This window comes from Scomber scombrus, chromosome 12 (genome assembly GCF_963691925.1).
Source record: "Scomber scombrus chromosome 12, fScoSco1.1, whole genome shotgun sequence".
NCBI lineage: Eukaryota > Metazoa > Chordata > Actinopteri > Scombriformes > Scombridae > Scomber > Scomber scombrus.
This window is the reverse complement of record NC_084981.1, coordinates 16,412,106-16,434,206: the sequence shown is the minus strand read 5'-3', so window position 1 is coordinate 16,434,206 and position 22,101 is coordinate 16,412,106. Positions and strand designations below refer to the sequence as shown.

The 22,101-nt window shown below is 40.4% G+C and overlaps 1 protein-coding gene across 1 annotated transcript in view; it reads left to right on the top strand.

The window, feature by feature from the left end:
* Positions 1–20,083, top strand: part of lrmda (leucine rich melanocyte differentiation associated) — a 206,846-nt gene extending 186,763 nt beyond the window's left edge. Inside the window, exon 7 of the mRNA XM_062430139.1 lies at positions 19,850–20,083. Coding sequence (XP_062286123.1) covers positions 19,850–19,929 — 80 coding nt within the window. The 3' untranslated portion in view covers positions 19,930–20,083. The remainder of the gene's footprint in view (positions 1–19,849) is intronic.
* The last annotated feature ends 2,018 nt before the right edge of the window (positions 20,084–22,101 follow it).

The window sequence follows — 22,101 nt, the reverse complement described above, 5'->3', positions numbered from 1 at the left end:
TAGTAAAACTAAAAGTGAGTTTGACGGCTTTAAAAAATGTTAATGAATCAAAACAGTTATACAGTTCCCCAATGTCAGCTTACTGTTGCTTGTATAATGGCCAGGACTGATTATTTGATTTATAACTGCATGGATCACATGATGTTATGAATAGAAATATGAGCTTGTTTCTAAAGTTATGTGATTTAAGGAGAACACATGTGCCGTTGGATATGGAATTTTTTGGTAAATCAATTGATACATTACCTCACACATCTGTTACTCTACTCCTGAGTTGTTTTCCGTGCTTATCTTGAGTGATACCTCAGTTCTGTTTGATGTCACTCTGCAGTTAGAATGAAAACTCTCATCTCTCTGCTGATAATCTTCCCGTTCTGGTTTGGATTGCCTTGGCATGTTCCATGAGTATGGAAATGTCCTCTTTGGAGCTCAGTGAAAAAAGACAGAGCACCCTTGACGTTTCCCATTAGACACATGTACGTGCTCTGCAAGACATTTCACTCAGCCTCGTAATGATTATACCAGCAGGATCTGTCCCCTGATAAACATCACTCTTAAACACAAAGGCTTGCTCTGGCCCCCACACAACTAAAATGAGGTATATAGAGGGAGCAAAGTTTGAGTTTTTCCACCACACTGGTCCAATACACGCTTTCCAGAACTGCTTCTATTGTAATAAAGCAATTTATAGACAATGCGTGCCATCAGCATCAACAACCAAAGACAGATGATGAAATATTGCTATAGAGAATGATATATCTCACTGCCAGCTGTATACCATGAGCTTGTGTTGAGTGAGCCTTTGCAACAAACTCGATGAGGTGAATTGACAAAGTAAAGACATGGCCTTCTTCCCGGTTACTGAGTTCATAAAAATGTTTCCCAAGCACTCGTCACTGCTTGAAGGTTTTATGTCTTAGCAGTGTTTGCCAGTTCATGAGCTGATGAGGTGTTAAAGATTTGTTTCCAATGAGTGGGTGTCTTGTCTCAGATATAGTCATGTAAATCAGAATACAGCCACAGTAATCTAAACCCCAGTAAAATGGTCTTGTTTGTTCGTACGAGAATGAACACACAGACACTCAGAAATGTTGCCAAACTATATACTTAAAGCACGGCATCATTTATTAAACAGAGAAATGTATTCATTATTCATTTTGCTTTTTAGGAGAAATTGTTTGATGAGTAAGATATTATTTTCCTACACTCTCTGAGTCTTTTGTTTTAGTTTTTTTATGTTCATCGATACAAAATCATGAAAACAAGACAGATGTGGTTGAGAAGCCACATGCTTATACTACATACCTCCCTTAACTCAAGAAAATAGAGGTAAAATAATAAATACGAAGTGATTTAGTAAAATAAAAAAATTAAATTTTTTAAATATGTAAAACCAAAGAAAATCAGACATCATGAATTAAAGGTGATGACAATTACTTTTTTTAAATCAATAATGATATGTGTGCTTTGATATTCCATATCTTTACACCATGATATATTGGAGCATGCATGTACGCAACCGTGTATGACCTTCTCAAACAGACAAAAATACTAATTTACTGACTTCTTCTAAAAAGCAGTTTTTCAAACCCAGATTCGTAGTATTGAATGAACAAAACCTGTAAATTCAGTCACATTAATCCATTCTGTGTGTAGCACCAGCTGCATATCAAAGCACATCACAGCAGTACAGTCCTCCACTGTATGAGGTCAGGCTCTATTTCCTTTATCTGAGTCAGATGATGTGATATTATTCCTCCCAGGAGTGGATTGGCTCAGCAACATGAATATCCATTAAAGCCGGCCTATGGAGATGGATGAGGGGAGAGGGGACAAGGCAAACTGGGCCTGCAATCCTTCACCGTAGCCTCACATAACACTGCACTGTCCGCATCCAAAGTGATGAGAGCTCATTTTTGGAAGCAGGCCTGTCCTTGTTATTACTAGCCATGGAAATCACCTTAGTGTTTTCTCCTTCAGAAGCAGGCTAGATTAAAATGCCAGGATAACCTCCTCAACTTCCATGACAGGTTTAACTGCTGAACTCTGACGTGCCAGCTTTAAACTGCTTGAGAAAGCTGCCTTCCACCAAGTGTCATTATCTCTCCGTTATCGGATGGCACTCCTCTCACAGTGTGTGAATAATTCTGTTTGTGCTGGGTTTGGGGAAATGTCAGTGACACTATTGTTTTTACCTTGCCGTTTGATGTAGCGGAGAGAGTCTCCTGAGTATCTTGAGTTCTTAAACTGATGTTGGACGTATACAGCAAAAAGTTAAAGTGGAAAGATAGCGCTGTCAGCTTCAGAGCTATTCCAAGATATTTTTTGTTAGTTCTTCTCAGTACTGGTATGAACGTAAATATTTCCCTCTGTGATATTCTGTCTAAATAAGGACTGATTCACAGTCAGGTTTAAAATATGCTTAAACAGTTTTGACTTAAGGGATCCAAGCGATTTCATTATGACGCTGCAAAGACTTCACAGATCAAGTGAGACATTATCTATCTGTATCTTATTAATCTAAAGTCACTGTACAAATTAAACTGATGCTACACTTTTTGTAGAACACCTATATTAGTTTATTAAACAGTTTGAACTCTGAGCCTGAAACAGTTTGAACTCCTCCATTCATCACCATTGAAAAATGACGATTACAAACTTTGAACCATTTTCTCAGCAGCATGAAAATATGTAACCTCCTAAATCTTTACCGTCCGTGACCATTGCAGACAAACCTTTGTTATTTATGATGATACAAACCCAATTGGACTCACCCGTTAAGACATACTCAAGCATGAATAACAGACATAAGTTTGAAGCAATATGTTGGCCTGTACTCCAAATGTGTCAGACTGATAGACAAGGACACAGGTTCCTGCCAATCTGGCCTAGCCCTCTTAGAAAAACATACTGCTGGTGCTCTGGACTTTGGTCTGCTTCCCAGTCGCACTGGTCATTCTCAGGAAAGTAGCAGAACATAAATCACCCAAAGTGGATAGGTCTTACTGCTCTGAAATGCTGGTATTGCTAATGCAGCTACACTATTATTCATTTCCTCCATGATTTGTAGTTGTGGTTCAGGACAACTGAGATGCAGTCTGTGTTTTCCACTCGTACTTTCAATCAGAAGTTGGAGAAGGTTTCTGTAGCCTTCGTGGTTTCCAAAGGTGGGAGTCCATCATAGTAATTTAGGATAGGGGCTAGCTGCCAGATGGTTTTGGATATTTTTACAGCAGGATGGATGTTGGGTCCACCAGTTTTCTTCTGTGTCAGTACCCCTTGAAACAAATTGCTCAGTGAGCAGGCGGAGTCTGTCTGTGTGAGAGGGCTCTCTACCCTTCACTCTGATGAATAGCTACTAACATGCTGGCAGATGCTGGACAACTTGTCATGCTAAAGGGGACATGATCAGACCACAATAAGTCCTTGTAGCTTTGTAATTATAGTATATTACCAGGGATGTTTACAGAGAGATACAAAATGTCTCATATTTTAGATTGTATGATACAGTAAGTAACAAAACAAGATGCAGTGCTTTTTAAATATATGTGTCTTGTTGGTTTTTGTTGGATCATATATTTTAATCAGGGTGTTTTTAATAAATTATATTTTGAGTAGACTGTAGATCGTAATTCTAGAGTAACTGATCTTACGCCGTAATCATTCAAGATGAAAACATGCCTTAATGCTGGTCTGGTTAATGGCTCCAACAAATTAGATTCCAATTCACTCGATGGCCAGTTTATCATGCTGGGTGACAACACATTCTGCATGGCTTAACAGCTGCTCTACATCACTGAACCTTTCTGTCAGGCATGATCGCAACAGAGCTATACATGCCATGGAATCACTAATATGTAGTGAGAAAAGGGGCCAGCAGTGATCATTTACACAGCAACATAAAGTGGACTACCGTGTCATGTCAGAGGAAAGGCTCCAAGTGGCAATGACACACTTAAACAGCTACCTTCCCTGGTTGGCCATGTAGATAACACTCAGTACGTGAACACAAGTCAACAAACATAAACATTAAAAAATGTCTATCTTTTCAAAAAAAACTGCAGTCACTTATTCTGTAGAGTGTCGTAGGTCCTGGAACACACACACATACGCATGCACGCATGCAAACATACACACACACACACACACACAAACACTGACATCCTCATTCCCAGGTACCCTCAATGCTCCAAAGCTATTGTGGTGGAAAGAGCTGAACTCATCTGTCAATTATGGTAAGCTCCATTGGGCCATTGTCTAAACTGTTTTCTCACTCACTGGTGAATCCAGTGATTTATTGTCAACTGCCTTGACATCAATATACAATTGGGAGACACTAAGCTGTGATGTCTGAACACAAACTATTGTCAGAGTATCAGCATAGCTCACATTAAGTGCCATTTGGATTATTCATTGCATCGTGTTGTATGAAAGCCTGTTTTGGATTCTGTGTTTTTAAAGAGAAGACCATTATCCCATACGCTGGGAATTCAGTGCTTTGGATCTGAGCTTCTATTTACTTCAGATTTTCTATTCAACCACATGAACAGTGTCAGAGCTGAACCAAACATAGACACAGTGTCACAAATTTTGTGGGTCAGCCTGTCCTGCCCTGTATTAAAGTCCATAAGGTCAACTGGATATTAGTGTCAGGCCTATTTTTTGAACTAACATGCATTTCAGTCAGTATCTCTTTTACGGTTTGCACTGGCATCAACATTTCAGCTCAACCAGAATGAAAAGAGCGAGGTCACTGAAATGCTAGGAAGTCCAAAACAACCTTTTAATCCGTCACTTTGAATTGCTGATTAAGTCACTATAAACAGACGGAGCAGGTTTCTCTGTCACAATAATACAAGTGGACAAGTTATTTCACCATCATAATTTGATTTGTGGATAGTCTCTGGCATGTTATGTCACTGCAGTGGAAGATGATTGGATTGACTGAGTCATTTTGGTCAAACACATGAATTTATCCCAGACTGTTGTGATTTAAAAGGCTGTTTGCTTCATCCCCTTCCCCTCGGGACAAACATGCATTCAGAACTAAACCTTCAGAATTGGTAGCCATCAAACCATATCATATCTGCTAAGAAAGATTTTTTGATTATACATTGGTGTATAGTATTTGTTGAGCGTATGAGCTGAGTGTTTTGTACTGCTGTAAGAATGTGTGCCTCCTTAAAAGAAAGCAGGGTAACGTAAGAATGCAGTACAGTAAAAATTCATGAAAGAATCACTGACAACTATTTTATTGCACATAAATAGCTCCAGTCTTTGGAGTGTTGGGTGCCTGAAGATGCTCAAAAGAAAGTTAAAATATGTTTCACCATTTGACTCCATTAGCAAGTGTTAACACATAACCTTTGGCAGTGCTGTGCAACTTCTCTGCACTTTAGGCATACTCTGCGGCTGTAACACTGAACTAAGAATTCGGACCGTTGGATAACAAAGACAGGGGAAGAGGGCATGATATTGGATGAAGTGAAATGAACAGTTAACATGTCTGGCAGTGTGGTTTTTTATTTGCACACTCTGACCCTGAGATGCAATGTCTTTGGGCTAACCAACTGCTTGTTTGTGCACTTTGATCCATTGTGTTTCTGGTTCAAATAGCTTGGTTATATTTTCTCTCCTTTGCAATATACCATTGTATAATTCTCTTGTCTGTATTCATGGTGAAAAGAAATGTAAATAAAGTGATTGTTTTGTAAGAGTACATCCATAAATGTGTTGTACCATCACTTGTGTTATTGTTGTGCTTTATGTAGCAGGTAGTAGATTGTAATAGCGGAGCTGAAAGGATGATATTAAGACAACCTTGGGAGAGAAGCGATAACACAGCCATGGGCATCTGTCCTTCATGCCATCGCTAACCCACTGTGACATTTTGGCTGAGAAATGACTTAAGCTACAACACTAACAGCTTATTTGCACTCTTTATATGATACTTGAAGGGATGCAATAGCTTTTTTTTATTGTACAGTTGTAGAAATTGCTTCCTTGGTCAGCTCGTATTGTGATATGCTGTTAGCCATTAGACTATGGCGAGGTAATCCTGATAAATACAATGAACAAATCAAGGATATTAGTGCTGTGATGTGCAGTCGATAATATTTGGCTTCATTAATTCCCATGCCCTAAGATGACATCCAGCCCCTATTAGGTTTGGAATCTCATCCCCTTCTCCTCTTTACCTCAGCTGTGGCTCAACCAAGCAGCCAAGCAGATAATACGCTCTGAGCTCTGAAACATGTACCATTATAATTAGCTTTGTCAGGTCCTAGCCCCTACAACCCTCATGCAGATAATATGATAATATGTCTTCATAACCGGCTGACCTTACATGCTCAATATTTCTCCCCTTATGAAGATTACATGTCAATAAAGTAATTGAGTCCCGGGGTGTGTGGCAAGTGAAGATTTAGGTTATTGGACTTTTCGGGGCAGTGATGTACGAGTGTTATTATTCTACCTGTCAGGAGATGTGCAGGGGGCTGAGGACAGTCCGAGAGTGTCAGGGGGAAAGCAGGGGAGAGGAGAGAAGAGGGGCAGGGGAGAGAAAGGGAGAGGGAGACAGAGATAAGAGAAGAGTGAAAGGGAAAGAGAAGGGAGGGCACAGAAAGAAATGAAGTGAGCCAAAGAGAGCGACAGACAAGAGGGAGTGAGTGAGACGGAAATGGAGAGATGAGGAGGGAGGACATGGGAGAGCAGAAGAGGCAAGATCATTTCTCACAAGGAGGGACAGATCCACAGTTAATCATTTGCTCATACCTTCATCTCTCTGTCCCCTCCAACAGTCTCTGCATATGAACAGGGGATATGTCATATTAATTAAGAGATGTAGAGTTACAGTGGAGCCATCCATCTGAATGGGGCACAGGGAGGCCAGAGCGGGCTGAAATATTCCACACAATATAAACCTATCATCACCTCTTCCTTACACCTGATTGGCTACTGTGGTTTCATCAGTTTAAATTTGGACATGAAACCATGTAATTTGACACACGTTGGGCCGCATGCTGTATGATGTCACCAAGAATACAGTTTTTAATACTTTAAACAGTAACTGTTTATTTACATGCTGTATTTTGTTATTAACAATTCTACTGCCGTTAATACATTCTTCTGTAAACAATTCAGAGCCATTTTTAATCATTTTAGCAGTAATTACATTAGGCTTTGCTAAAATGGAAAAACAAAATGCTGTTTGGATGAAACAATAAATGTAATAGACCATTCAGGTAGCAATTACATAAATGAATCAGTAAATGCACACATACTGTATGCACATGTACATCTTCTTACATTAAACAGTTAACATGTGCGGTATGTCACCTCATTGTGATGACTTCTTAGTGCTGCACCATGAATCAAAAAAAAAAAAAAAAAATCCAAGTAGGGTTAACAATATTAGACATTCACTACATGTAGGATTACTTCTCAACAGTATCCATCTCAAGCTTTCCAGATAAGAAATGTCAATGCAAAACTTTATTTACAAATAACTATTTTGGCTTCCTACATCACTGATCCAAATCATGATTTGGATCAAATATACTTGACATGATATGACTTGAAATAATTCACATATACAGTGCATATAAATAGTAATCTATACTTTTTTTTCTTTTTTTCATGCCACTTAGTGACACATTGTGCTAAATACCATATGTCAAGGTACTGTTTTGTCCATCATAATTTGACTGTCAGTACTGGAGACAGAGGAAATGGGATGTGAAAATTAGTGTGGTCGATTGAGGTCCAACAATGAAGGTTACTCACATTTTCAGCTGCAAGACAGACTGAAGCAGGGGACACACAAAGGCAGGGTGGGAGAGCAATGTTAAGGGGTATTTTACCATGTCCTTTTGGATTAAGCCTGGAGATTGATATCTTACAGTCAGATGAAGCTCTGATGTGAGTGATCCAGCCCCTCCATCATTGTGACATGCGGCTCTTGGCTAACGCTCATCCGTGTTGATGGGCACACCCTGCGCCACAAGGGCCCTGGCTAACATACCCACCTTCTTTCTCTCCGTCTCTTTCCGCCTCACTCTGACGTCTCTGTTCTTTTATTTCTATTGCCCTTCTCCCCTGTTTTCTGTCACCATGTCATGTCCAATCACTGTTTGGCTGGCCAGGCACTCAGTCGGGCAGGCAGGGAGCAGGAGCCCCAGGTAGAGAACTGCCTAACAGGCGTCAGGATGGGCACTGAAATGACTCTAATAATGGGGTCCCAGTGTGGCCCAGACAGACCAGTCAGTTAGCAAGACCGGGATGGGGAGTAATAAGTGTTTGATGTCTGCAGGGGAAGGATGTGTGAAGGAGTACAGCCAACCCTGGACACTCCAGTCAGACAGGTGCAGCCAGCCAGGGTCTGAGGGTGGCAACTGTGGAACAAGACGTCGGATTAGTATTGATGTGTGTCATGCTGGAGGTTGCTGGGCTGTTTGTTTAAGAGAGTATGTCAGAGTGGTAGCAATCATGCGGTAATTGATGTCTAGTACAAGAACAGAAGCTAGAGGACAACCTGATCTCCCCGATGCTGAGTGGAAGCTTTCAAGAAACAATCAATTTTATGGTGAGACGAAAGAAACTACTCCTGCACAGTGCACGCCTACATTATCTGTGCATACTTATATGCATGTGTAAAACTCCAGCAGCAGTTCCTCTTGTGGCTAAATTTGCTGGCCATCTTTGATTTGATGAAAATTGCCACTGACAGGTAGTGAGGTGCCATTTTGTCCACTGATGCGTGAAGTCCATCATTGTCTTTATAGTTGAGTTTAGTTACCATGGCACTTAGCGACTGACATTGCTTTAGAGCCAGCAAAACACTGTCATTGTCATGTCATTTATCTTTTGCTAACCAATTTTCGATGTGTTCCTCACTGAATGCCTCGCTGAACGCTTCTAGCTTTTTACAGTAGGCATGTCCAGCTAAACAGAGTTTCAGTGCCCTCTAGGTATAAATTGTATTTCAACCCCTCAACACATTTTAGGCACAGCGTTGATATCACAAGGAATAGGTTTCCCAGCACCTTCCAATGATAAAGCAGCCCATCCTCATAACAAAAAAGTATTGATCAAAACTTAAGTCATCAAAAACAACCTCTAGTTACGTTTACACCATCTAGCGGCCATAGCAAGTATGCCTCAGGGAAAATAAAACCGTTCAGATGAGGTCAATATAAGGTGACAAATTTTCATATTAAGTGGTGGCACGTTGAGTTGGATGGCCTTATAGATAGATGGCGAAAAATGGACTTAAATTTCAGGAGATTACTTTTCGCTTCCCATTTCCAACTGCGAGTCAAGATGTTGTTGTTTTTTTACATAACTAATAATAATTGTTGTGGTGTTTTCTGTTTTGTTTACTGTGACAACAATAGTGGTATAACTATAAGGAAGTAACTTTAACCCACACCCAAGTTCAAGTGATCACTTCAACCCAAACCATGATCTTTCCCAAAACCTAACCAAGTGCTTTTTCTGCCTAAACCTAACCAGACCTCAACCACAGTGTTGTCACACTTTAAAACATTTTTATTAGTGATCTGTAAACCTGCCGATAGAGGCAGTATTTCAGAAAACGCTCAGATGAGTCGTTTTGGAGTACAGGTACAATCAACCTATGTGTTCTTTTCATTATGAGGATGTGTTGGATAAAGCCACCACTGTCCTTTCTACTACGGCTATCTAGTAACAAGCTACTTCCCTTTGAACAGTTTTATGTGGTTGTAATTGACCTGACAATGGGGTTCATTATGCAGTCCCTTTCATGCTGTTTTGCCTGATAATTATTATTTAATGTGTTCAGATGGAGAGCATCATTAATTCATCCCTTCCTCCAATGTCAAAGAGATGAACAGTGAAGTTATCACTCTCTGGTGATTAATATTATGCTCTTTTGTTATTGAATCCTGTCCCAGTGATTAAACCTTCATTGAGTGACTCACCAGCCGCTCTTATTAACGGCACCATTACCGAACACAGCCAAAGCTCTAATTGCTATTTTCACTTTTTCTTTCTATTTCGGTCAGAGGTTTGAACCACTTATCTGTGCTTTTCTTTTAATTAGAAATCCTGGGTGTAATGAGGAACACAATCGATCAGTGTCAGGCTGCGTTGTGTGCATGTGTGGTGATTTGTGATCCACTTGTTGACAGAGAAAATGAGCGCTTATGATTACTGGCGTCATTAGTGGTTTCATGTGCCCTTAAGGGTAGACGAACTCTTTCAATAACTCTAGCAGTAAATAACTAGCTTGTCATTATAGTGCTTACAGGAGAGTTTTTGTTACTTTATATGCAAGGTGTGGGTTGTCTGTGTGTTGGCTAGATGACAGTGGATGCCTTGAGAAAGACACTCCAAGGGGACTGAGGACTTTATAAGTCCCCCGCCTTAAACCACCCTCCTCTTATCTCCAGACTCCAGAGCTATTGTAACCAGTGTTCTCTCCTGACTCTATGAGGAATAAATGTCACTGAAATTAATTTCACCATTTTTTTTTTCATAGACCCCCCACAACGGTAATCTCTTTCTTCAGTCAAAATTTATGTGCCCCAGAATTCAATTTCCTTCTCATCCTCATAAGTTGGAAGTACAAAGACTAATAGGCATTTATCTGGTTATAACTGTAATTCACCTATCAATGAATAATGCCATCCTCAATATAAAGTGTTTGATTATAGCCATTTAGTGAACTGACAATGATGGAGTGTCATTTTTCATATGTGAACCAATGCTGCGTATGAGTTTAAAACAATGCATCGCATTGCAGGTCTGTTTATTATAGACTGTTATTGCATAATTCATTACATTTCTGTTTTCATTACAGTTATTTTCTAACTAATAACTTTAGTAGCAAAGCTTGCTTCCATAATAATAGTAGCCATTGGTTTCTGAGCCGTATAAAAACATAAAGTTTGTGTTATTGGTTCACTTTAAGGAGAATCATGTGCCAAAATCAGCCTGGTATTGATCAAGGATGGTTTAGCCATGACCCAGCAACCTTCCGCTGACAGCCTATCAGCCTGTAGCAATAGTAAATCTTTCAACTTTCCATCTACCACACACACTTACTTATCCTTTTTTTGCCCTCTGTGCGTGTGTGCCTGCGTGCGTGCATATGCGTGTGTTTTATTTTGTTTCGTTATACCGGAGTCATGCACACAGTTTCTAAATCTCTCCTTTTTCTCTTTTGGGGTCAGGTTTGGACTCTTCCACCCGAAATAATTGAAAACACACACAACTATGAAATCAAAACGAACACCCAGTGAAAGTTTGGTCTGCGACAATGGAAACAAAAATATGACACATTTTAATGATTTAAAGCTCAAGAATGTTAGTATACATTGTGTGTTAGTGCTGTATATATACTGTGGTGGAGAAACATGATGTTTGAATGGGAAGTATACAACATGTCAGGCTGCCTGGTGAGAAGTGTTTGGAAGGTCTGACGTCAGAGCCTCATCAAGTGTCAACAGAGAAGGCAACAGTTATGCTGTCTTTCTCTGGTTTGATAGATGGGCGTGACATTATAAGGGCGTGTTAAGCCAAGACTGTTGTACAAATTATGATCACTTCAGCAATTAATAGTTGGTGCTTTTCCCAATATTTATATGAAATGGCACCATTAATAAGTGAATGTGAATGTTTTACCGTCTTGCACTCTTGGTTTGTTGTAGTACTTCTTCTGTTGTAGGTAGTATAATCCCCTCCTTCCTGTCTCTCCTGCCCTCCCTCCATCCCTCTCTCTCTGCCTTCTCCCCAGCGTCTGCCTGGGTGAAAAATGGGGCGCATTTCCCTGATAGCCTGTGTGGATGTGGAGAGTATAAATGGCTAATGAATTACAGATGAACATTGATGCAAATTAATCTTCCTGATGTCCCAGGGTTATATGGCAGCTATTTAAAAGTTTAATCAATATGCTGAAGTTGAGAACATGCAGGCGCTGCAGTTGTTTGGCCGCAGTAAACAGCCAAGAGGGGAACAGAGAAGGACTGAGCCCAGGGCATTCATCATAATGACAGCTATTTATGTTTAATGGACTAAATATTTTTTATTGAGAGAGGACAAATGTCACTTTAATTCTCAAAGTTACACACAGAAGTTTTGTTTTGAGACTCGAGAGACAGATGACACCTCGGCTGGTTAACTATTATACAATGTAGAGTATGCATAGATTTAGTTTCAGCGTGTCATATTAAGCCTTCACTTTTTTTTTGTTAGAACTGCACATCATGAAAATGATAAGATGGACCTTGTGTTGGTTTTGTCAATATGTTTTACTTAAAGTGATGTTCCCTCTTGCACGGTTTTTTCTAACTACTACTCTCCCTCCTGTATTGAAATTGCAATACCTTCTTCTTAGGTATAATATAATTCTACCAAAATGTAATAATGTTAATGTAATAAAGACATCTAGTGATCATGTTATATGATCAAAAATGGACATCATAGTGAGTTGTCGGCTTAAAAGTCAAGAGTGAAGTTTGAACTTCAGTGCCTTGTGTAACATCATGATGGGAAAAAAACAAGAAAAAAAACACGTAAACAAGTAGAATCAGAGTAGGGGCAAGAAAATATTCAGTAAGGTGGTGCAACAAAATTGTATTAGATACAGGTCCACAGTAGGTGTTCTGGCTGGCCTGAAAAAGCCACTGTGATCCTTTTGCAGACTGAAGAGTGCGATTGTCTGAATTAAGAACAAATTACACTGAAACATGCAACAAAAATACCTAGTAGTTGGCTTTGCATAAAAGTGCATATTCGTCTAGAAAAGCATCAGCTAAAGTAAATGGCAAAGCATTACCAAAACTAAGATTTTTGTTTTGTTTTGTGAAATTGTATCAAATGTTACACACTGATGCAGTGTGGCTATATGTACAATATTTCCAAATTTGGTTGCAATCGAATATAGCATTAAAGAGTTATGGCCTTTTTAGTATATCAGGCATTCCTTCAAAGTTTGATAACCAATTACTGACGAATGCTAAGACAAACGCTAAGTGATACCCAGAAATAAACTCATACATTTCTAGTCATCTAAATATGGTATGGTGAATATTAGATGAAATATATACTAATTGAGGCAAAAATATGCATGATATAGCTGACCCCAAAAATGGAAAAGTATAGTGAACTGTCAACATTTTTTTTGCAAAGCCAACATTTGAAATGCTTTTCCTGCTGGAGAACAAAGTAAGTACAGCCTGTTTTTACAGTGTATGTTGTGTTTTGTTTCTCTGTGGTGCATTTTACTGTTAAGAAGCAGCTGGATGGCAGTTGGAAATATACTTCTGGAGCGAATACTGTATGTCCTGCATTAATGTAGCATTCTGTTCCTGCTGGCATCTGCAGTGGCCAAACTGAGGCCAGCTTTAGTCACCTAATTGATTCCATTTGATTGGTTCCCACCATCTTGACACTTAATTTGGATATACTACTTGTTTGGTACTATCGCTGTTTATCTCTTTTCATCACTGGAAATATTTAACAGGCGCTTGTTAGGAAAAAAATACACATTTGCACACACACATTCAGACACATACACAACATACCAATACTAAGTGAACATTTCCATTTCTCTGCATGGCAATGTGCTGTGCGTACCAGCCAGCCTGCCTCTCAGTAGGCTGAATCGCAGTCCACTGGCTGTTGGTTTATTTGACGCAGGGGGGTTATCTATCTGTGGGCCTCCCTATAGAGAGGAGGTGGCGACTCCATCTCATGACGTTGGGCTGAACTGATAAAAGGACTGCCGGAGATGGATCATGTCCACAATAATAGCCCTGGCTCACAGCAGCCTACACCCCAAGCTCATAAGTCACTCTTGCACCAACTCTTATGGATGCCTGCCCCCAGCTCTATCGGACTCCATCCCCCACCTGCCCGGCGGTGTTATTTCAGCCCTTGGAGATAATACAGAAAGTGTAATTGCTTTGTTAATTGGCTTTTTTTCTCATTGCATTTTTACCCTGATGGATGGCAGCACTGATGGAATTGTTGGCTAAGTGGCCAAACTAGAGGGTGGGGAGAAAAAAAGGACAGGAGGTAAAATATGCTGCAAACAAGAGGCATCAACAAGCAAAAGAAAGGAATGGAAGAAAGCAAATAAGAGAGTACAGACTGCAGAGTAGGAGGAAGACGGAATGGAAGCAGTTGAGACGAGAGGAGAGGATAGACGTGAAAAGGAGACAAGACAAGAAACTAGTGGAGGGAGTGGATTCATGCCGAGAATAGATAACCTTGATGTTAAAAGCTACATCCGTCGGATGTGTTTTTCTGTGACGTATTGATGGCCCTTGAAAAGAGTCAAGCTGATTGTATGCAGGGAACAATCATTAAACCCACTCGATCTCCCTCCTCTCTCTGTCTCTCTTTCTCCCTCTTGTAAGTGTGTGTGCATATGCATGCTCCAATGTGTGTGTGTGTGTGTGTGTGTGTGTGTGTGTGTGTGTGTGTGTGTGTGTGTGTGTGTGTGTGTGTGTGTGTGTGTGTGTGTGTGTGTGTGTGTGCGTGCGTGCGTGCGTGCGTGCGTGCGTGCGTGCGTGCGTGCGTGCGTGCGTGCGTGCGTGCGTGCGTGCGTGCGTGCGTGCGTGCGTGCGTGCGTGTGTGTGAGTGATGATTAAATGCAGCAATTTTAAGAAAGGAATGTGAGATATTATGAATTTGGAAACCTCAAACTTAAATCAACAGAAGCTTTAATTTTAGTGTTGAAGATATTTTGTTCAAATGGTTTAATCTGGAATGTGGTTAAAAATATAAAACAAACAAAAATAATGCCCGTTTAAGAGGTGCAGTGCATGTATTTAGGATTGACTGTAACTCCAGAATATCACTTGGCAACTCTGAGGAAATATAACACTATCAAACTTAAAATATCCCCATGTCACTGATGCACCACTCAGTCACAGAACAGAAACAATAGGCCACCACCGGAAAGCAAATAATTCTCTCTGGGGTGGCCTGTTTTCTGTGGCACATTTGGGAAACTCTACCTTGACTTCTTCTCTTGACAGCTGATAACATATCTTCAACACAAATATATGGTTTTTTTTAAAAACATTGCCTTGTGAGCTGTGACAGGGGAATCAAAGTAACTAGTACTCAAAATTAATATTATTGGCAATATATTATATGCTTAATATGTTGTGTTGTCTTGTGGAAATGTCACACCACAGCTCCTCTTACAAAGACTCAAACTGGACATTTCAGAATTTCAGACAAGCATATGAGAGAAACCCCTTTTGAAAAAATACATTGTTGAAGTGAAGCTTATGGAACGGAGGCTTGGAAAAGGACTTACACTATTTATCCAATAGGAGGAAATTGTTGTTTGTTTTTGTCATAATGTGGCCTTTTGTAAATTGAAGTAAAGACTCTTCAGCTGAAACATTTTTAAGAGTTATAAATGTGCTTAGATACCCAGGGCACAAATTGAAATATCCTGGGTAAGGAGTATGTCTACCAGAGTCAAGAGCATGAGCAGTGCTGCAAATCTGAAATCTCACTACTGTGTGACTGACATTGTATTGATCACTGCACTTGTAAACCTTTTATATATAATGGCCATGCTGTACAACAAGGCAATACAATATCACTGATTGCACCTATAACAGAACTCCAGTAAGGAGCAGGTTTGTGTCTGCAGGGATTAGTTTGTAATGAATAGAATGTATTTATGCCCCACCTGTATTGATTATACTGTATGTAGAAAATGGATGGATTCACATGAAAAATAATAATAAAAAAAAAAAGTTTTATCATATATGTTAGTTTGATATTGAAGCACTGAATATAGGAAACTTTGCACAGCTAGCTTACTCACACTGTGGCACAATGGCCCATCAAGCCCCCGTAGAGAGGACACATGCTTTGGGTAATCAGCTCTGAAAAGACAATGTCTGACGATGAAGCTACACTGCTGCATTCACCAAGAGGGCAATACAAGATACTGACTTTACAGCCTTCTAATAAAGACAAGAGGGTTAGCTATTCCCCTTTAAGACAACAAGGTGCTGCGTGACATATGCAGAACAAAGGCCTGATTGTTCCTCCACCAGGGCATGATGGAAACATTAGCCTCCACATCACTTTGTTAATCTGTCACTTTAATGGCTGCTCCCACTGTTCTCACTGTGTGCTGTGTTTGTGTGCTTGAGATAAAAGTGTGTGTTAGTTCGTAATAATGTGTACACGGTTGAGGGTGGGTGTTGATTCAAGTGTGTTCATCCATGGCTAAGGATACACAGAGGATGTAGACTACTGGGTTTTGGCACTGTACCACTTGTTATTAACTATCAGTTCATCAGGCAGAACTCCAGAGGGTGGAGCGCGGACTCAGAGGCCATTATGTAAGAGTAAGTTTGGCTCGGTTATTCCCTTTTCTGTCTCTGACAACCACATCGTTCTCCTGGTTTCTCTCATAATAAGAGCAAGCTCTCACTGTGAAGGGAGCGCAGTCAACTGGAATGTGTTCATGCACAAAACACACTGCTTAATGTAATGCTGAAATGTAGCTAGACCTTGAGCCAGGTTGTACTGAAAATTAAGAGACACATTTGCACTCCCTGTTCTTTGTTCTGTTCTTTTCCTTAATTTACTCTTCTTCTGATCCTTTGATCACAGACATAGGTTTTTTAAGCACTGTCCAGAGCTTTCTGATTGGTGCTGGAGAATCACAGAATGTGTTCCCTCCAATCCTTCTCAGTCCCCACAGGCTAGTGACGAGCTCAGCAGAGTGTGAAGGCTTGAGGGGCCTTTAGCTTTAGTTCCTTCATCTGTGAAGGTTATCTCTGAAAGGCTTTGGTTGCAACCTACACATATATCCCCTCTAGGTAATGTCTTATAGGAGCCTTGGTTCTGGTACCTCAGTGGGTAATCTCTTTAAGGGCCCCACTGCTGGAGAGAGTGAGTTTCTTGCCGGGAAAGCTGTGAATATGTGAAAGGCCCGGGTGCCCATGTGATCAGAGCGCTGTGAGACACCACGAGTCCTGTAGTGTCAAGCCCAGCAGTCTCCAGCCGTGGCACCTATATCCCCAGGCAAATCACAGCAGCTGGAATTCAACCCCCCAACCCCCTCCTCTCCTGCCCCAATCTCTTCATTGTCAGAAAAGCGCACACACACACACATATGCACAGACAAACACACACGTATATGTACCCCTCATACACCAGGGGAGCAGGCAGCAATGGAGCTGGTCCCGGATTTTATCGGAGGTGACAGCTCCTCACACTTCAGTGTTTGGATCACCTCAAGTAGCTGGGCTACGAGGGGAAATGAGCACTGCTCCACTACAAAGTCCAGATTTAGATTGACTGAGCTTGTCCTCGGGCCTGTGGGCTGCTGCTGCTGCTGCTGTTGCTGCTGCTGTACTGCTCCTCCGCCTGACAGAACACCCACTACTGCTGCGAGGGACTGGTGTGTGTTTGTGCATGTGTACGTCGGTGTACTGTATATGTGCTCAAGTGTGTGTGTGTGTGTGTGTGTGTGTGTGTGTGTGTGTGTGTGTCTGTGTGTCTGTGTGTGTGTGTGTGTGTGTGTGTGTGTGTGTGTGTGTGTGTGTGTGTGTGTGTGTGTGTGTGTGTGTGTGTGTGTGTGTGTGTGTGTGTGTGTGTGTGTGAGTGTGACTTGGTAGAGCCTACTTTGAAGAGTCAGAGAGAGTGGGGGATAGAAAGCGATGTGTCAGGTTTGGTTAGAATTGAGGGTGGCATCAGAATATGCTTGGCACTAATATGGCACCAGTATCTCTGTCCCTGTCTCTGCTTTCTGTCACTTAGTTGCCATTCTCTCCCCCGCCCTTGACAATGTCTCTTTGGATTATGTGATTGGACGTAGTGCTTGGAGCACCCCTCATCCCTCTGCGACACTGCCTCTCCCATAAGTCTCTCATATCCTGCCCCGTCTCTGGCCGCCCCCCCCCCCCCCCCCCCCCCCCCCCCCCCCCCCCCCCCAATGCTCCCTCCTATAATACACTTGATGTCTATTTAAAAAAGCCTGGCGAAAGCTGTATCTGTTCTCCTGTCAGAGGATCATTGACAGCACTAATGCCACTTGTCCTTGCCTCATTTGGCGAGAGGTGACACCTACTCCGCAGCCCACCCTATTCATCAAGTGGCAGTAGGAGCGCTGTGACATCAGAGTCTACACAGACCAGTCACAGTGCTCCCGGCAACACTCTCTCTGGACAGCAACACCTCTCGTTACAACAAGAAAGCTCTGCTGGCCATCTTGGTTTCATCCTATGAAATGCAGAGGGGGCTTATGACTACAATTTCAAGGTTCCGGTTGAATGACTTCTGTACATGGATAATACTCATGCTAAACTTACCCAGCTCATACTGTTATATAGATCAACATAAATTTACCTCTGTATTAGTATAGAGAATAGTAGAATAATTGCAAATATTTTCTTTTGTTGTGATGACCTGTTTGATCATGTGGACTTTTACTCACTTTCATTTGACTTGTCTCAGCAGTTAATCTCAACTGAAATTGGAAGAGGAACTATTCTGTTTTTACTTTAAACCTTCACATTGACTGGGAATGACGAGAGCTCTTAGTATTGTTACTCAGGGGAGAACAAAGTGACATTCAAAGCTACAGGCTGCTTATGATGAGGCATTTTCAGGAAGCAAATCAAATGAAATATTGATGTCTTCATTAAGTGCAACTTTTAAGCAGCTCCATTACCATCATGGTACCATTATACTATGGTAGATATTGAAAAAGGGGTCCACAGCAATTCCTCAACTGCACAAATGATTTGTATTATCTAGAGTGCTTTATCAGTCTATTACATGCATACAAGCAAAATATACACATATATGTCACACCCGTACCTTTGCTCACTGTGATGGTTTGGTATGTGTGTGTTTGGGTATGTGGGTGACTGTAAGTTTGTCGTCATAAGGACTTTGCCCTGAGGCCACACTGTTCTTTCTCTAGAGCGAGACACTCGTCCTTCCCAGCAACTCCTCTCATTCCCAACAAGGAGCCATCCCGGACCTTGTTCAGTTTCTGCCATTTAAAGATACCCTGTGGAGTTTTTGCGCAGTAGTAAACAAACAGATTTCTGTTTCTCACCAAAACTCATTGTCTGTTTTTGATACCTGCATTGTCATTCTGCATTTGCATCAGTTTGCAGTCCACCTCTGTAGTCTTACTTAGATATGGTCATTATTTAAGATCTAGTTCTCATTTGAGAAACATTACAATAATAACCTATATGAATATTTCCAAATAAAGTTTTATGGCTAATTTTGTTACAAGCAAGTAAAATTGACCTACTTGTCCAGTCGATATTATTACAACATCCGTCACCAAGGTTTACTGAGGAAGAGCCCTTCCAATATTTACAATTCGCTCTTAATTGTTTTTTGCACTCTCGTGTTAGGTTTGTTTTACAGTAGATCAGTAGTTATTCATATTTGTATGATATCAAATATCATCTGATTTGTCCTTTGACAAGCTTGCCCGGTGGAAGACAAGAAGGGTGTTTCTGTTTTTTGTTTTGAGGTAATGCACAGAAATATTCCAAGAGATACTGTCCATACTGTTTAGCGATGTGTAAATGGTTATAAATCTATTTAGCAGAGAAGTGAAATCAAGTCACAAGTGGTCACTATACATTGTTGACACATGTACATAAATGAAGCCAGGTGTCAACAGGGTCTGAAGGGTGAATAGTCCAAAAGCAGGTGAATATGTTCAAATGGATAATTTTCCTGTTGTCATAAAACTATTCAACTTTCATTACAGTCTTCAATTTTAACATTTATTTTGAAAACAACAAGCACAACCCACACCTCACCTAACTTTCTCCCATTCTGTTTTTAGGAGTATTCGCCAAGTGTCACTACGTCTACTATGGCAAGCACTCGGAAGGCAACAGATTCATCCGAAATGACCAACTCTGATGGAAAGCTGGTCAGACAAAAAGAGGGACATGAATGACAATGGATGTTAACAGACAGAAAGAGGAATAAATCAATCCATTATTTATTAAGACCACTGGTGATACTTCAGTTAAATTCAAATATTTAAACTTTATCAAAAAAATATTTACGGTTATTTAAGGGGAATGTTTTGTGTGTGTGTGTGTGTTTTTTTTTTTTTTTAAGATCATATTCCACCCCTGTAGTAACTTCTTCCACTGCTGAGCTGGGTGTGCTTCTGCCTCCCTGCTTCAAGCTCAGAGTCAGAGATGACACTCCCACTGACATGATTGCTTCTAAGCATCAGAAACCCCACAACTCCACAACACACATACATACACACACATACACACACACACACACACACACACACACACACACACACACACACACACACACAAGGACAGTCTCTTTCTCTACATATCTGTGAGTGTCTAACCCACAGTCAGTGACAAACAGATCCAGCCAGTTGCATGTTTTTTTTTTTTTTTGGGGGGGGGGGGGGTTAGTTGTTGTTGGGGTTTTTTGGGGGGTTTTTTGACAGCCATGATGGATCACCTGTCCACCACTGCCACTAATCAAGGGTGAAAGAGGTGACGGTCACACACCTGGGGCCTGACATGAGCGCATCTCTCTCATTTCCCTTCTCTCTTTCACTCACACACACATAGACACAACTGCAGTTTAAAACATTGAGACATTGTGAGATTACCCTGATAGCTGAATTGTTACTGTGCATGCCACTTAACCGCAATGTCCCTGTTCAGTTTCAGCCAGGGACCCCTTGGTGCATGTCATATCCATTTCTGTCCTTGTTTCCTATCTGCCACTTCACTGTTGTCTGTCCAACAAAGGAAAAAAATACCCCCCCCCAAAAAAGCAGTAAGAAATTGCAATGTGTTAAGCACAACAAGATTTAAAGACCCTTCGTAACATTCCTATGATGTTGAGTCCAAACTCGATTCATTATCAGTCTGTCGTGCAATTTTTTGGGTGGAGGAACACTTTTTTATTTCTTAAAAAAAAAAAAAAAAATTATTGAAGTTACTTCATCTTTTATGTCTCTTTGTAGAGGAAAAGAAAAATACTGTATGTCTGATTCAAGAGCAGTGATTCACTCAGTTTCTGTCATAAGCCTATGCTGTATGTTTTAGCATATATGATGTAATATGAATTGAGAAAAAAGTTATTTCCTTGAGGCGATGCATTCAAATGCAACTTTTAAGATCAAAATCATTCCAATATCAGTTTTAATGAAGAACAGAGTTGTAAATATGCATTCCAGATATATAATTTTCTATTATGATGCTATTTTCTAATGTTATTGTGCTATTCCCTCTATGTCCTCAACCAGTTAACTACTTCATTCTTAAAAATTCCCTTGATTATTTACAGTGCACTGTGATTTGTTGCAAACTAACAATGAGACATAATGATCAGATATAGAATATTGACTCCACTGTTACCCAAAACATTTTCAAATGCATAGTTTTAAAGTGTTGTTTACATTTTATACTTTTCTAATTATCATGGTTTTACTGTGTACTCTTTAAGACAACCTTTAAATCTTAAATTCTGACATGAATTGATGATGTGATATAGCTGATCTGATGTCTGTGTATTGCTGGTTGTCTCCAAATGATTAAAATGGTTTAAGTCACATGTTTCTTTTGTCAAATTGTTACAGAGTTGAAGATACTCTGGTGCTTTGACATGAATTTTCCAATGTCCATCATATTAATGGCCTATAGAGTCAGTCTACATTTTAATAGCCATGTATTACTCTTCATGCCAACCAGAAGAAGAAGAGCATAAAATCCCATGTCAAGTCATGAAATTACATTACCTGCTTGTTTAGAAATGATGTAGTTGAGGAGACAGAGAAGAGCAGCTTGCTGTAGTTGAGATTTGAAGGAAACCATGTGGTGCTTCAGTCCAGCATGTCAGTCATCCACAGACAGATGAACAAAAGGTCAGAGATAGCCTCATGCAATGTTTGTTCACTATGTCTGTATCTGTTTATTTCTTATTTCTACCAGCCTAAACATTTGTGGTAGGTTACAACATTGTGTGTCTGCATGCTCATGTGAGAATGTGTTCTTCCTTGCATGTGCTCATATACCACTTCCTACAGGACTGTGTGACCATATTCCA